The following is a 15,797-nucleotide window of genomic DNA, read 5'->3' on the forward strand; positions in this document are numbered from 1 at the left end:
ATATTTTCTGGGAAGTTCTGAAATGATTAAATGTTCTTAATAGTCCACCTTTATATGGCACTATATATAGTTTACAAAGTATTTTCCTCACAGTTATCCAAAAGTTCATGACTTTTAGAATCTGCATCCCAAATCATCTGATTGCAAGTCTGAAGACAATTTGGTTTAATTGAAAGAAACTGAAATTTGGAGTTAAGAGAGCTTGGTACCCTCTTGGTACTCTTTTTTGTTGAATCATTTCAGTATCTAACTCTTTATGATTCCATTTGGGGTTTTCTTGGCAAAAAAATACTGGAGCAGTTTGTCATTTCCTTCTTCAGCTCATTTTATAGATAAGGAAACTGAGGCAAACAAGGTTAAGTGTTATGGTCAGGGTCATACAGCTAGTAAGGGTCTGAGGTCACATTTGAACACAGGTCTTCCTGACTCCAGGCTCTGTCTACTGTGCCACTTAGCTGTCCTATTCGTACTCTTACTAGTCATTATTCCCAAAACAAATCACCTCCCCATGCCTTCATTTCCTCATTTATAAAATGACTATTGTTGGGTCTTATTCCCTACCTCACAGGGTTATTTCAAGAAAAATGCCTTACAAATTTTAACATGTCTTTATACCTGTGAGTTATTATTCAAATGATCTTTCATGATGGCTAGGAGACTAGCTGCCTGAATGCCTTCAGGAGGCTGTTTTTAAATGGTTGTTTAGAGGATTCCTAAACTCACTATAGGGACCTTATTTGTAGAGTATGATGTCATCCCAAAAGGGAAAGGAGCAGAATGAACATAAACTGAATGATTTCTGGGAAGGAAAACCTGTCTCCTAACAATGTGTATTTATGTGGCAGAATGCACCCGCTGCCAGTGACCGCAAATTGTCAGCTGTGTGCTGTGTATAGCTCATGTGGTTATATAGCTTTCTAAAACATGAAGAGAAGACATGCTTGTGTGCACATGCAAGAAGTTTGTAGTTTGGGGGTAGGAGTTGTTTTAGAGTTGCATATTAAGCAGCTAGGTAGTACAAGGGTTAGAGAACTCTGGGTCTCTAATCAGGCAGAGCAGAGTAAAAATCTAGCTTCAGATACTAGCTCTGTGACCCTAGTATAGTCACTTAACCACTGCCTGCCTTCAACTTCCTCATCTGTAAAATGGGAATTGTAATACCTCCCTAGGGTATTATGATAATTTTTTTAATGTGCTTAGCAAAATGTCTGGTGAATAGCAAATCCTTAATCACTACTTGTTTTCCTTTATTAATTATTAGATAATTACCGCTGGAATATATGTAAATATACATATGTTTCTTATTGTTCCTTTATCACGTCTAGGTGTAGGTACTTCTCTCTACTTGGTCAGATCATAATTTCACTACTACTTGTTAAATAGTCTTTGAGGATTGTGTGTCAGAAAATTTCATCACCCTGCAACTAACCTGATGATAAGCTTCTCTGAACCTCTAATAAAAATAACCAGAATTAAAACTGCCAAAGTACCTCGCATATATTTCCTTATTTTATCTTCACAACCACCTTGTGATGTAGACATTAACATTATCTTCATTTTACAGAAGGAGATAATGGAGATAGGAATGGGGAAATGAGGGAGGGGAGTAAATGTATACAGCTTTCTGAAGAGGAGCCAGGGTCCACAGAACTGATCTGGGACCCCCAATGCATAGAGGAAGTTGAATAGGAGGAGGATTTGAGTGAATGGAATACGATTGTGCCAAAATGAAATGATGAAAGCATTCCAAAAGATATGATGATTCAGAGTAAAATGGGCAGATCCAGAAGGATAATTTATACAATACAATAAATTGTAAAGACAAACAACTCCAAAAGGCTAAAAGACTGATCAACGATCAGAGCTAATGATGAAACATACTATCTCCCTCAGACAGAGAAATAATGAATTCAAGATGCAGAATGAGACATTTTTGGACATGACCAGGACATGGATTTATTTTGCTTTACTGAACATATTCATTAAAATATACTTTTGGCTTCTTTCTTTTATTCCAGTGGTAGGGAAAGAAAATAATTGTTTGTAATTGAAAAAAATAGAATAGAACTAGAACTTTCAATGATTCTGAGGAATTAAATAATAATAATTAAATAATAAATAATTAAATAATAATAAAATAATCATCATCATGGCATTTATATAGTAAAATTTTATATATATACATGAATAGATGTATATGTCTACATTAGCTTTGTCTTTTTTCAAATTTGATAACTATAACTTGCACACCTTCATCTAATGATTTATTAAATTTTTTTAATTGAAGGTATATCAGACCAAGGAGTGATCATTGTGGTTTGCCCCTAGAAACCTCCTCCCAGGTTTGCATCAGTTAATTATATTTGAGTGTGATAATTTAAGCAACTATGAATCCACTCATCTATTATCTCATCTGTCTCCATCACTGACACAGGACCTCCTAACATGACATGCCCTCATCAAAGAAAGTAGGGTGCCCTATGAGCAAAGCAGAACTGAAGTAGCTCAAAAGAAACATGAGATACACAAATTTAGAAAATCCACCCTAAATGTTCACATATTTGTGCTAAATTTGTGGCTAAACATTTCAAGCTTTTATTTGTCTGATCAGTCACAATCCAATATACTGTGACATCACTAATTTAGTGATGTCATTTTGTTCCTTATCAAGGACAACAACTAGCTCCATCTTGTCCAAAAAAGATGATATGAGAAATTTTCTCAAAAAGTTTTGCTGAAATCAAGTTACACTAAGTCCATTATGGTTATAACTATTCAGAAAGAGAATAAAACTATTTTGACATTCTTTTTTTCTCTAGTGAATCCAATGCTGACTACTAATTATCACTGATTCCTAAATGATGATTAAACTTAATATTAATATAGTCTAGAATCTTCTAGGAATCATACCACACTTGCCAATATGTAATTTTCAGAATCATTTTCTCTTTTCAGAATAATATTTAACTGTTTTCACACTTTTGAAAGTGGGATGCAACTTCTCAGAAGCTACTGACAGTGGTTCTACAGTCATGTCTATTAATTCTTATCAGACTCTGAAGTGTACTCATAATTTGAATTTATTTAATTTGGGTTAGTGTGTTCTCATTACTGTTTCATTTGTCTTGGATTCTTATTCCTTGTTAACCCCATTTGTTCTACATTTTTTTTTTTTTACTAAAGAACAGGAAAGTAAAAATGTACTTGGATAATTCCATTTTGTCCAGTGTGGTACAAAAGGGTGATATTTGGGGTGTGACTTTGGAGTCAAGAAAGACTTTATACAGTCTCCCTCTAGTACCTATGCAATCCTGAGGAAGTCACTTATCAACTCTATATAACTGTAAGTTTCTGATGAGTTATCAATTTGCATTAGTGGAGAAAGTTTCCACACCAGGAATATCCACACAGGGAATTTCCTATACCGATGATATAACAATGTTTGACCAGAAAACAATTAACTTTATACCAAACCTCAAGCAGTGATTGTTCTTGTTCTTTATACAAGATTAAAAATTGTCTTTTTTATGGAACTTAGTTTTTTTCCTACAATGTATATATTATACATGCATATACATACATACATATACACATACAAGCTACTCAAGTAAAATTAATTGTTGTAAATCAGATGATAAAAGGACTGTTTTAGGGAAGCAGAGTTAAGTGACTTGTGCAGGGTCATACAACTAATGTCTGAGGCAGGATTTGAACTCTAATCCTTCTAATTCCAGGACTACTTCTCTGACCACTCAACCACTTAGCTACCTTGAGAATGAAAGATTGTATGAGCTTTGGATTATCTGAACCTACCCTTTGCTTTTTGGCTTCCTACCCTAGACTTCTCAGTAAACACTACTGTCCTGATTTTTACCCCTCTTCAATTAGATTGGGAAAAACATGGCAGATGGATAGAGCTCTGCCTCAAGAATCAAATCAAATTCCTGCTTTGAAGCTTACTTCACCCATGTGATCTTGACTAAGTCACTTCCTTCTACTTCAGTTTCTTCAACTATAAAATTAGCCATATAGATTTCTCTGAGTGATATAGAAATGAATGCAGTGACCACTGTCAAATGAAGGAGTCAGAAAGATGTGTTCAAATCTTGCTTTAGATACTCACTAGATGTGTGACCTTGGGCAAGTCACTTAATTTTTTAAGGTTTTATTTGCTCATCTATTAAATGAAGATGGATTAGAGAGAGCTTGAATTACAACACTTTTAAGACCTCTTCCAGATGAAGGGCTATGATCCTATAATTCTCTGCATCTCCTCACCCATTCTGTGAACAAGAAAGTAGAAAAAGAATACCCCTATCATATACCAGGTATTGTGTTACTTTAGAAATATTAACTATTATTTTAGAAATGTTATCTCATTTGGTCCTCACAACAATCAAATGAAAGAACTGTTATGATTCTGGTTAACTGACTTGACCAGAATCATCCAGTTCAGTAAGTGTTTGAGGGTATAATCGGGTCTTCCTGACTCTAAGTACCACATTCTATCTTCTTCACCTCGTGGGGTCTACATCTTTTATGGAACCTCCTTTGTCTCTTCTATTCTATACCTAACTTTTTCTGACCCTTCTAGTGTCTAGTGGACATTAAATCCTTCAGACTGACTGGTTTAATTCTGATATCTTCAATCACAATGCCAAGATCATTGGCAGTATTAAACCCAGATTGGGAGTGGGGGAAGCCTGTATATATTTGCTTGAATGGGATTAGAGTGTTGAAAGTATATCAAATAGAGATAAAGGAATAAACATCTCTGGATGGTCCTGCTAGGGCAATTATAGAAGCATGATCTTTAATAGTCATATTTGACAAGGATGTGCATCCAATTGGGTCCACACATTCTCACTTTCCTCCAGAAATTTAAAAGCCAGAAACAGGCATTTCCATTATTGACAAACTCAACTATTATTTTCTAAGGTGTTGTATAATAGAAACCTGAATGGATTTGAAGTCAAAGAACCAGATTTGAACAAGCTACTCAGTACCTGAGTAAGTCACATAGCTGAATACAGAATTCCTCATCTATGAAATGAGGGAGTTAGATTTTTTAATATTTAATATTTATTTATTCTCATTTTGTACAAATTTTTTTGTACATTAATAAAATATTCTTGTTTAAGAGTAAACAAAATACCCCCTCCCCTCCAAAAAACATATAGACTCACTTGAGCGATAAAGTGAAGGGGAGAGAAAAAAATTAAAATAAAAAATAATAGTAATAATTGTAAGTATGGCCAGGTGGCACAGTGGACGGAACACCAGCCCTGGAGCCAGGAGCACCCGAGCCCACATCTGGCCCCGTACACCCAACAATCACCCAGCCGTGTGGCATGCAAGCCACCTGAACCCCACTGCCCTGCAAAAACCAAAACAAAAGAAAAAACCCAAAATAAAATAAAATAGTAATAATAGTAAGGGTGGCTAGGTGGCAGACAGAGCATTGGCCCTTGAGCCAGGAGCACCTGGGTCCAAATCTGGCCTCAGACACCCAATGATCACGCTGCTATACGGCCCCAGGTGGGCCACCCAGCCCCATTTGCCCTGCACCCCCCCAAAAAAATAATAATAATAAAAAATGTGCTTGAGCCTTTGTTCCAACACCAACAACTCTGTCATGAGTGGGTCACATTCTTTATAAGTCCATGGCAAAAGTTACTTCCATATATTTCCACTGTTGCCATTGCTGATTGCAACTCCCTCCTTTTTTATTTCTCCACTACCATGTACTATATTTTTCCTCTCTCCTTTCACTCTGACTCTGCTGTAGTGCAGCTGAGTGGCGCAGCAGACAGATCCCCAGCTCTGGTGCCAAGAGGCCCTGAGCCCCCATACCACCCCTTAGGCCCAGCATCCACCTGGCCCTATGGTCCCAGACAGGCCATCCAATCCCAGCCCCTTGCAAGAAGTAAAAAAGAAAATGTGTTATATCTGACCACTCTCCCCCTATGGTCCATCCTTTCCTCCATCACTCACATCCCCCCCCTTCCCCTATCCTTCTCTCCTTCTTACTCCAGATGTCTCTACCCCATTGAGTATATATTCTGTTTCCTCTCCTAGCCACTTCTGATGAGAGCGAAGATTCCCTCATTTCTCCTTGCCTTCCCCCTTCCATATCATTGCAGTAGCTCATTGTAATAAAGAAAAAATCTTATTATATGAAATATCTTGGCCTACTCCCCCTCTCCTTTTTCTTTCTACCATGACATTTCCCTTTTTTCTATTGACTCCATTTTTACTCCATATTTTATTTTTGAATTCAGCTTTCTCCTGTCCTTCAACTATAAAAGCTCCCTCTACCTGCTCTATTAACTGAGAAGGTTCATATGAGTATTATCAGTGTCATTTTTCTATGCAGGAATACATGAAGTTCATCATCATTAAGTCCCTCATATTTTCCCCCCCCTCTCCTCCAATCTCTATGCTTCACCTGAGTCCTGTATCTGAAGATCAAACCTTCTGTTCAGTTCTGGCCATTCCAACAGGAACATTTGAAATTCCCCTGGTTCATTGAAAGTCCATCTTTTTCCCTGGAAGAGGTCATTCATTTTTGCTGGGTAGTTGATTCTAGGTTGCATTCCAAGCTCTTTTGCCTTCTGGTATATTATATTCCAAGCCCTACGAGCTTCCAATGTAGCTGCTGCTAAGTCCTGTGTGATCCTGATTGAAGCTCCACGATGTTTGAATTGTATCTTTCAGGCTGCTTGTAATATTTTCTCTTTGACTTGGGAGTTCTGGAACTTGGCTATAATATTCCTAGAGGTTGGTTTTTTGGGATCTCTTTTTCCGGGGGGGGGGGAATCGGTGGATTCTCTCCATTTCTATTTTGCCCTCTGCTTCTAGGATATCAAGGCAATTTTCCTGTAGTAATTCTTTGAAAATGATATCAAGGCTCTTTTCCTGATCATGACTTTCAGGTATTCCAATAATTTTTAAATTATCTTTCCTAAGCCTGTTTTCCATATCAGTTGTTTTTTCAATGAGATATTTCACATTTTCTTCTAATTTTTCATTTTTTTGGTTTTGAAGTATTGATTCCTGATTTCTGGTAAATTCATCAATCTCCCTGAATTCTATTTTTTGTCTGAAGGATTTGTTCTCCTCAGAGAGTTTTCTTATCTCTTTTCCCATCTGGCCAATTTTGCTTTTTAAAGCATTCTTCTCCTCAATAACTTTTTGAACTGTTTTATCCATTTGACCTAAGCTGGTTTTTAGCATGCTATTTTCTTCAGCATTTTTTTGGATTTCCCTGACTAAGCTGCTGACTTCATTTTCATGTTTTTCCTGCATCTCTCTCCTTTCTTTTCCCAGTTTTTCTTCTAACTCCCTCATTTGATTTTCAAAAGTCTTTTTTGAGCTCTGTCATAGCCTGAGCCCAATTTCTGTTTTTCTTGTAGTCTTTAGATGCAGGTTCTTGTGCTTCCTCATCTTCAGACTGAGTATATTGATCCTTCTTGGGTTCATAGATAATGTATTTCTCAATGGTGTTTCTCTTGTTTCTCTGCTTGCTCATTTTCCCAGTCTAAGCCTGTTTTGGGGGTGCTTCCTGAGCTTTTGGGACACTCCCACAAGGGTCTCAGTGTGTGAGGCTCTGTCCTCCCTCCAGGTCTGTGAATAACCACAAGCTCCACCCCACCCCCCAGACACGGGCTCAGGTTGGGGGGCCCCTGCTGTTCTGTTGGGGGGCCTAGACTGTAATCAGGATCTGAATGTGGTCAGAGCCCCAGAGTCCTGTTCCAGGGGCAGAGCTCTGCAGTCTCTCTCTTCACTCCCCTCCCTAGGTTCAATGGACTCATGCCCTGGGGGCTCCTGCTTAAGGGCTCAGCCTGCTTCTGTTCCTGCATCTGGAATGCAGTGGCCAAGCAGCTGGCTATGTGCCCTGAGGGCTGGACTTCACCTGCTCACTCTGGCAGAGGTACCCCCGCTGTTCCTCCAATTTGTGCCTGGTACTCCCTGGGGTGTAGCTCCGGAGACTCCCCCACTGCTGTGAGCTGCAGCTCCCAGCTCCCTGGGACTGCCTCCTGGAGGCTGAAGTTCTTTTGCTCTGACGGCCCACCCCTCTGGTGAGCTGCCCCTCTCACCCCGGGGAGCAGAGCCTTTCCTGCTCTTTTCCAGGTTACCTTGAGTAGGAGCACTGCCTCACTGGGTCCCTCTGTGGGTTCTGTCTCTTGAAAATTTAGTTAGAGTCCTTAGTTTCAAAGATTTATGAGAGAGCTCCTAGGATTTGATCCACTCTTGTCGCCATCTTGGCTCCACCCCAGGGAGTTAGATTTAATGATCTATGAGAACTCTTCTAACCCTAAATCTTGTGCTCCTCTTGTGTTTAAGCCCTATTCTAACTTCTGAGGGAGATACCCTCCCCTTCAAGAGCTTACAATTTACACATGGGAATGCTCATGGCAGTCACTGAAATATTCCTACTACATATAATAGTGTAGATTGCCATGTTTGGAGTTCAAAACCTGCCTTAGATTCTTCCTAGATGTGAGAGCTTGGACAAGACTCTTGAGCCTCAGATTCCTCATCTGTTAAATAGAGATAATAACAGTACCTACCTTCCCAAGGTGTCTGTGAAGATCAAATAAGATAACATATTTAAATTGTCTTGTAACAGTGCTACATAAATATTATTTAATATTATTATTAAATTTTTTTAAATGGGCCAGTTTTCAAGGGCCTGTACATCAAAAACTCATAGGTTTCCTGGTCTAGGAGAAGGTAAATATCTAAGTCATTGTTCTGTCCACTGATTCTACACTCAGTATTGAACCTTGACCTTCCATTTGTAATGGTCATAACATCAGTAATCAAACATACAAGTCATCATCTTCTTTAAAATGTTATGCATTGGGGGCAGCTAGGTGGCACAGTGGATAGAGCACCATCCCTGGAGTCAGGAGTACTTGAGTTCAAATTGGACCTCAGACACTTAATAATTACCTAGCTGTGTGGCCTTGGGTAAGCCACTTAACCCCATTTGCCTTGCAAAAACTAAAAAAAAAAAAAGTTATGCATTGTTATTAGGAAGAAATAATATTCCTCCCTCCCCAACCCCACCCTTCTTCATTACCACAACCCTGACTCACCTCAGTGTCTGGTCTGAATTTCCGTTTTTAAAGGATCACATAAAAATCTATTGATGGAAGCTGCAAGCTTCACTCCCCAAAGTCTGCCCATTTCCCTTCTCAGCTGCAGATCTTGGGTGTAATTGTTAATGTTTGCTGACCCTCTGCCCTGCAATTCGATCTGTGGAGGATTGGAATTGATTTCTCTGCTCTTGTAATGTGAAGAAGTAAAGCAGTGATGAGTCCCCTGAATGAACACAGTATCCCAATAGCAGCAAATTCAAGTGGCTAAAAATGATCACCCCCTTGGACACAACAAGATCATCTCTTGTTGTTGCTGCTCTTGTAGTTCAGTCATGTCTGACTATTTGTGCCTCCATTTGGGGTTTTCTTGGCAAAGATACTAGAATGGTTTACCACTTCCTTCTCCAGTGGATTAAGGCAAACAAAGGTTAAGTGACCGTCCAGGGTCACAAACTAATAAGTGTTTGAGGCTGGGTTTGCACTCCTGACTCCAGGCCCAGAGCTCTATCTATTGTGCCAGAAATACATTGCCAGAAGTCACAGAGCCAAGTCATATTCAGAACCAAAATCCTGATGCCAGCCCATGCTGTGACCTCTCTCTCGATCCAATTCCCTTAGAAATCTCCAATTATTTTACTTCAGTGTTGTATCATTTGCCATGAAGTACTGTATCACTCTGAAGTGGACAAGACTTCCTGAATATCCTCAATGTTTCTGGAAGTTTGGGTGAAATCTTCCATAAGGTTATGTATTTGCCATTGGTTCTTAGTTTCCTGAGATCCCTAACTGCTTTATGTTTGTACAGTCATTTGTTTATAACCTTAATTGTGATCATTAACAAATTGTGGTCCACATTTAGCCCACATACACATACACAAAAAATTCTGTGAAAAGATGAGTCACTACTTAACTTATTTTCCATTTCATTAAGAAGGGAATTGGAATTATGAGAGAGGAAGTTTAAAAGTAGAAGCTCCAGCAATATGCTAGGAAGTTTTAGTCACATCTTTTGAATTTTCTTTTGATTAGGTTAAGTAATAGAATTTGAGATTCCACACCAATAGTTCTGGTCTTTCAGTGTCATCTGGGGTTTAATGGGAAACCAGTTGCTAAAGGATCAAAGGTTTTGTGTTTAGAAGACATCTTGGAAGCTTTGAAGTTTATATTTTCCATCATGAAATACAATGTTTGATCATTTAAAAAATATGAGATGGAGTCTGATTCTTTATAAATGATTAATTACTAGATTTTCCTGAATGACAAAGCAGAAAAGTTAAATTCACTCTATTTCTTTAATATGAGTGCTTTGCATTTTCTCAGTATATTATTGCTTTTCATAAATGACTTGTCAAAAACAGCAGTTATGAGAGAGTTCCAAGAGATAGGGAAAAAAACTAATTTTTAAATTTTGTTATATACATCTAAACACAAATTTCACTACCTGCTTTTGATACTGATGTCTCAAATAGCCTTCCAAATTAGTTTTTTAACTTATAGGCCCATGTATATTTTTTACATTACTATAGTACTATAGCTGATAATTTGACATCAGGAATTCCAAGAAGTAGAATAGCAGAGCTGATAGCTGTTGTTTTTATTTTTTAGAAATTTTATTTCCCACTTTTCCTGATTTCTCTATTATCCTGGAAATCCAAAGCTATTTTTTTTTAGCAATCAGAGTTAAGTGACTTTCACAGTGTCTGAGGCTAGATTTGAATTCAGGCCCTCTTAACTCCAGGGTCCAAAGTTGCTTTAAATATCAAATTAAGCAAAGTAAACCATAAATTTGAAAGTAAAAGTATAAATCATAGAAGTATTATATGAATATAAGTTGTGGTTTTTTTCATAGCTAGATTAAATTTCTATCAGAACAATAAGTCATGGTATTCAAGAAAAAGAGGAAATTTAAGGAGTAGGCCATAACCAAAGTAGACAAGTGAAGGATGCTAAGTAGAGTGACACTGTGGGAAGAGTACCAGCTTATGGAGTTAAGGGACCTGAATTCAAATCCTTTCCCCTTTCACTTGAATGTTTTAAATCAATTCACTAGACTTCTTATTATTAAAATGTGGATTTAGACTAGATGACCTTTTAATTTCTTTCACATGTTTATATCAGAAAAAATAAGTATGAGGACCATTTAATTTTTGAAATAAGTAGGAAATGTTCTTGGTAAAACACAATTTGAGATTTACCAAATCCCAGATTCTGTAGTCTTCCTGCATAGGTAGATCTAGTCTTTATAAAGCCTATGCAAATATACCTTTAAGAAAGTTTTAATATATTATCTGTTTGCTTTTTCTGTATAAGAATTCAGAATGCAATGAACATAATCAGCTAGGAAATGCAGAGTTTTTTTGAATTATGAAATTGTTCCACATAAAAGTATCATAATTTCTCATTTTTATTATTTTTGGTAGTAGACTCTAGAGAGAAGTTCTTTGCAATAAAAAGTATTTGAACTATTTACAATAAATTTACTTGAGATAAAAAGGAAAAAATCACTCTTCAGATCACTTTTGTATGGTTACCCATAGATCTGAGTATTATATCTTAACAGTGAAGTAAATAGTACAGAAGAGTAGAAACACAATTTTCAAAATAACTTTTCTTATATGGCCTATAGAACAATAGTGGGTTTGGCATGCCACTGCTTGTTACAGAATTATATTGTAGTAAGACAATTTATAGTTGAAATGGTAACCAGCTGACATTTATAAGGTTGTTTTTCAAAGGATTTCCTTTGAGGGCAATGTCAGATCTCCAATTCTGCCTGAGTAGATGAAAATGAAAAGGAAACTATTATTATTTTTACAATTGTTAGTATTCAAAAGAAATTTCAGTATGCTTGGCAACCAAGACAAAGCTAGCAGAAGGCCATTCATTATTTGTATACATCCTAGGATAGTAAGTAGGTCTCTTTTCTAAATTGATTGGTACTGGAGACTCTTATTCAGTCTATTATAGAACAACAAAGTCTGCCTCTTAGATTTGAAAACCACAGAAGTGTTGTCAAGAAGACCCTAATCCTGAAAAAAAGTTTTAAAGTTCAGAACTAGGATCTGCTTTAGACTTATTTCCCTCTTTTGAAGGGAAGCAATGGGGAAGGCTTTCCTATATCCTACAAGTTCATGGCTAGGTTTCATGAAGAAAAGTTTGGACTAACATTAATATCTTGATGCCCTGGAAGTGAATTGCTTAACTGTAGATAGTCAAGATGAGAGTGCATAAAAAAAACCCTTTTGTTGAGGATTTCCCTCTCTCCTTGCACAAATTAGAGAAGGCAGGGTAAATATTCTAAATTCTAGCTTTTGGATTCAATGGAAGAATTCTTACAGTCTTTTTTTTATCAGTCATACAATATTAAATGCTGGCTAATACTTGAGGGAAAGAAACATCATTTTTATTTCTATGCTAAAATATTTTTATGGTACTGTCGGGTTCTTCCGAGTCCAATTTTCCAATGCTTTTGAAAAGGTTAAGAATGTGTGAATAAGATAGTGCATTAAAACTATATAATATACTTAATTTTTTTTGCAAAGAGGTAAACCTTAGACTATTCAGCTTTTGACAAGAGATGTATATACAGTGTTTCTCTTATATATTTTTCTTTTTTGGAATGTCTCAATACTGTGAAAAGGGTTTTCAAAATAGCACGTTACTGTTATTAGTTGCATGTAACTATTTTGCTCTGGGAATCTACACTCTTAATAAAATAATCTGGAGTTCTTTCTAACATGGGTTGAATTGTTCAAATTCAAAACACCTACTCAAAGTACTCCCATCATTACTAAATCCAGCTATGCAGAATTGTAAAACTATTTGGTTGATAGGTATCGTTAGGCTTTCATTCTCATTTAAGTACTCAGGACCTTAAATCTTCCTGAGTTTCATTGAGTTTCCATGGGAAAATGATGGAAATTAGACTGAACAACTTTAGAATCAGATCAACAAATATTTATTAATTGTGCATGATCTGTCTATCCTCCTGCCCAGAAGGAAGCAGTTTTCTGTCAGAAGAAACAATTTTCTAGGAGCAACTGCTTTACATAGCCAGAGCAGGATAGGTTTTCATCCTATTTGGAGATGTTTAGATTGCATAACATGATTGATTTGCTACATTCATATTTTAGTTTACTCTCTTCATTTCTGTTTTTATGATTGTCTAACCTCAGCTAATCACCTTTGCCTCAAAATGCCATGAGAGTGGCAGATGGATTCTTAAAGACTACTCAAGTGGTACACATGCCTTGGTAGGTCCGACCAAGTGAGCCAGACTTGAAGTATGGCTTGGTGATGGACTGTCAGACTCTTTAAAGGGACAGCCCAAGTTTGGAAAAGGTATTTTTTAGAAATTGGAGACCTAGTGATGTTGGTGGTGATAATGATGATGACAATCATTATCATTATTATCCATTTTTTTATTTATTTTGACCACAGCAAACTCACACAGACTGTTCATCTATCTAGCCCAGTGTCTAGCATATAGTAGATGATTAATAAGTGCTTATAGATAGATAAGTGATTGCTTGAGGCAGGAAATTAATTGATGATGTATGATATTATTATGATCTTTTTCATGAAGGTTAGAATTTTATCTGTATACATAAAAATCTCTTAAAATATTGAAGTATGACTAAATCTTGGTATGTCCTTTCTCAATATAGGTAACTAATGAGTCACTGCTATTATTCTGGAACTAGGGAGCTTTCCAATTAATTCATCCAAGTAAGACAGTATTTGTTTTGAATCAGATCCTATGGCAAGATAAGGAAGTCTTGAGAAGGCTTCTTTGGTGTGATATCTAAAGATAGTCCAGGGGCCTTTTGCTTATGTGACTTTGAGCAACTCATTTCCATCTCTAGCCTTCAGTTTCTTTATCTGTCAGATGTGTGTGTGTGTGTGTGTGTGTGTGTGTGTGTGTGTGTGTGTGTGTGTGTGTGTGTGTGTGTGTGTGTGGAAGGAAGGTATATAATTGCTAGAGTCTGTTCCAACTTTAATAATATTTGACATTTCTGTAGCTCTCTAGGATCATGAAAATTTTAATTTAATTTAATTTAAGAGATAAGGAAAATCATTTAATTGATAAGTTAAAAGTGAAGTAGGTGCTATGATCCCCATTTTATTACTAAGAAAACTGAGTCTCAGAGAAATTGTGGTGTTCCTAGGACCATATATGTTGAAAATGTGTGAGGTGGAATTTGAACACAGGCCTCCAGAATGCTCTTAGCTACACCCAGCTTTCTCTTGTATGCTGCCATCAATCTGGATGAAGAATAAGAGGCACTTTGCACTGGTAGCCTAGATAGGGAAGCTATTAATGCAGAACAGAAAGCTTATACATTTCCCCCTATCCCTGACTAGCATAAAGTAGTTGCTGAATGATCAGGTGTGAAGGGGTTAAACAGGCAAGGTTAATGCATCTTGCAGAGTCTGTGTAGGAACATTCTGTTAAATTTGAGCAGAAGCATCTGGTAATCAGGGGGAAAATGATGCATGTTTAATGGGGAAAATAAATGGCCCTTAGGTGCAGAGACACAAAAGAATGAAGGTCAGCTTGACTGTGCGATCATATCTCAATGGATTTTTTTCTTCTAGTTGGTGAAGGCAAGGCACACAGGAACATTACATTATCTCCAGGGGCCTGCCAGTAGTACGATGTAAGGGTGGAAAGAAGACTGAAAGAATACTTTTATTTCTATTAAGGAAAATAAAAGATTCTTTTAGGACAAAGCATTTGCCAGATGGTTGGATTATTCTTGTCTAGAGAGGGCAGTAGATTAAAGAAACAATGACTATTAAAACACATACACACACATACACATATACACACATATGCACACACCCTGGTTTACTAGTTCAAATCACATTTTGGTACTGAGTCTTCATATTATTTTGTTCTTCAGATGTTTCAGTCAAATCTGACTCTGCATGATCCCTTTTGGAGTTTTCTTGGTAAAGATATTGGAATGGTTTGCCAGTTCCTTCTCCAGATCATTTTACAGATGAGGAAGCTAAAGTCAGTAGGATTAAGTTCCCAGACAACTACTAAGAATCTGAAATCATATTTGAATTCAGGGCTTCTTGAATCTGCTCTAACCATTGTACCACCTAACTGCGCATTAATGCTCTTAGGACAGTTGTTAGTTCTGTCCCTCTGCTTAAATTAAATTGTGTTTATTAACATTTTCATGTGCAAGGTTCTATGTATCTAGAAGAAAGCCCTTAAAAGCAAGGGCTATTTCATTTTCTTAAACTTGTCTCTAGTGTCTAGTACAGTAGACTTACTGCTTTAATGAATGTTGGTTGATTAAAGGAGAATGACCATCTGAAAGTTATGATTCTGACTTTCCTTATCTCTTAGATGACGGAGGGGCGCCGGTGTCAAGTCCATCTCCTTGATGACAGAAAGCTGGAACTACTAGTACAGGTAAATTAGCTTAATTTTTAAGGGTTTTCTTTTTTAACAAAATTTCTAAAAATCTATTTTCAATCTGTTTCCAAATGGTGGGGAAAAATCTTGTCTATCAAATTTATTCTCTCTAGACTACAAAGCCATACTTGTTATGAAATTCTGTTTAAATTTATCTCCCCCACTTCAACTTTCCCCCCTACCTCTACTTTGATCCCCCACTAAAATTGTTGTAGATAGATATATATCTGGTCTGATGTTGAGTAAAAGTCTACAAC

General features: G+C 37.0%; 1 protein-coding gene across 7 annotated transcripts in view; it reads left to right on the plus strand.

Moving 5' to 3' along the window:
* The window catches only part of FRMD4A (FERM domain containing 4A), a 573,082-nt gene that overhangs the window by 284,750 nt on the left and 272,535 nt on the right, over positions 1–15,797 (plus strand). For all 7 annotated transcript variants that reach the window (XM_074194087.1, XM_074194085.1, XM_074194086.1 and 4 more), the window contains exon 2: positions 15,472–15,537. In XM_074194087.1, the coding sequence (XP_074050188.1) occupies positions 15,472–15,537 (66 nt within the window). The remainder of the gene's footprint in view (positions 1–15,471; positions 15,538–15,797) is intronic.

Source organism: Macrotis lagotis, chromosome 7 (genome assembly GCF_037893015.1).
Source record: "Macrotis lagotis isolate mMagLag1 chromosome 7, bilby.v1.9.chrom.fasta, whole genome shotgun sequence".
In the NCBI taxonomy this organism is placed as follows: domain Eukaryota; kingdom Metazoa; phylum Chordata; class Mammalia; order Peramelemorphia; family Peramelidae; genus Macrotis; species Macrotis lagotis.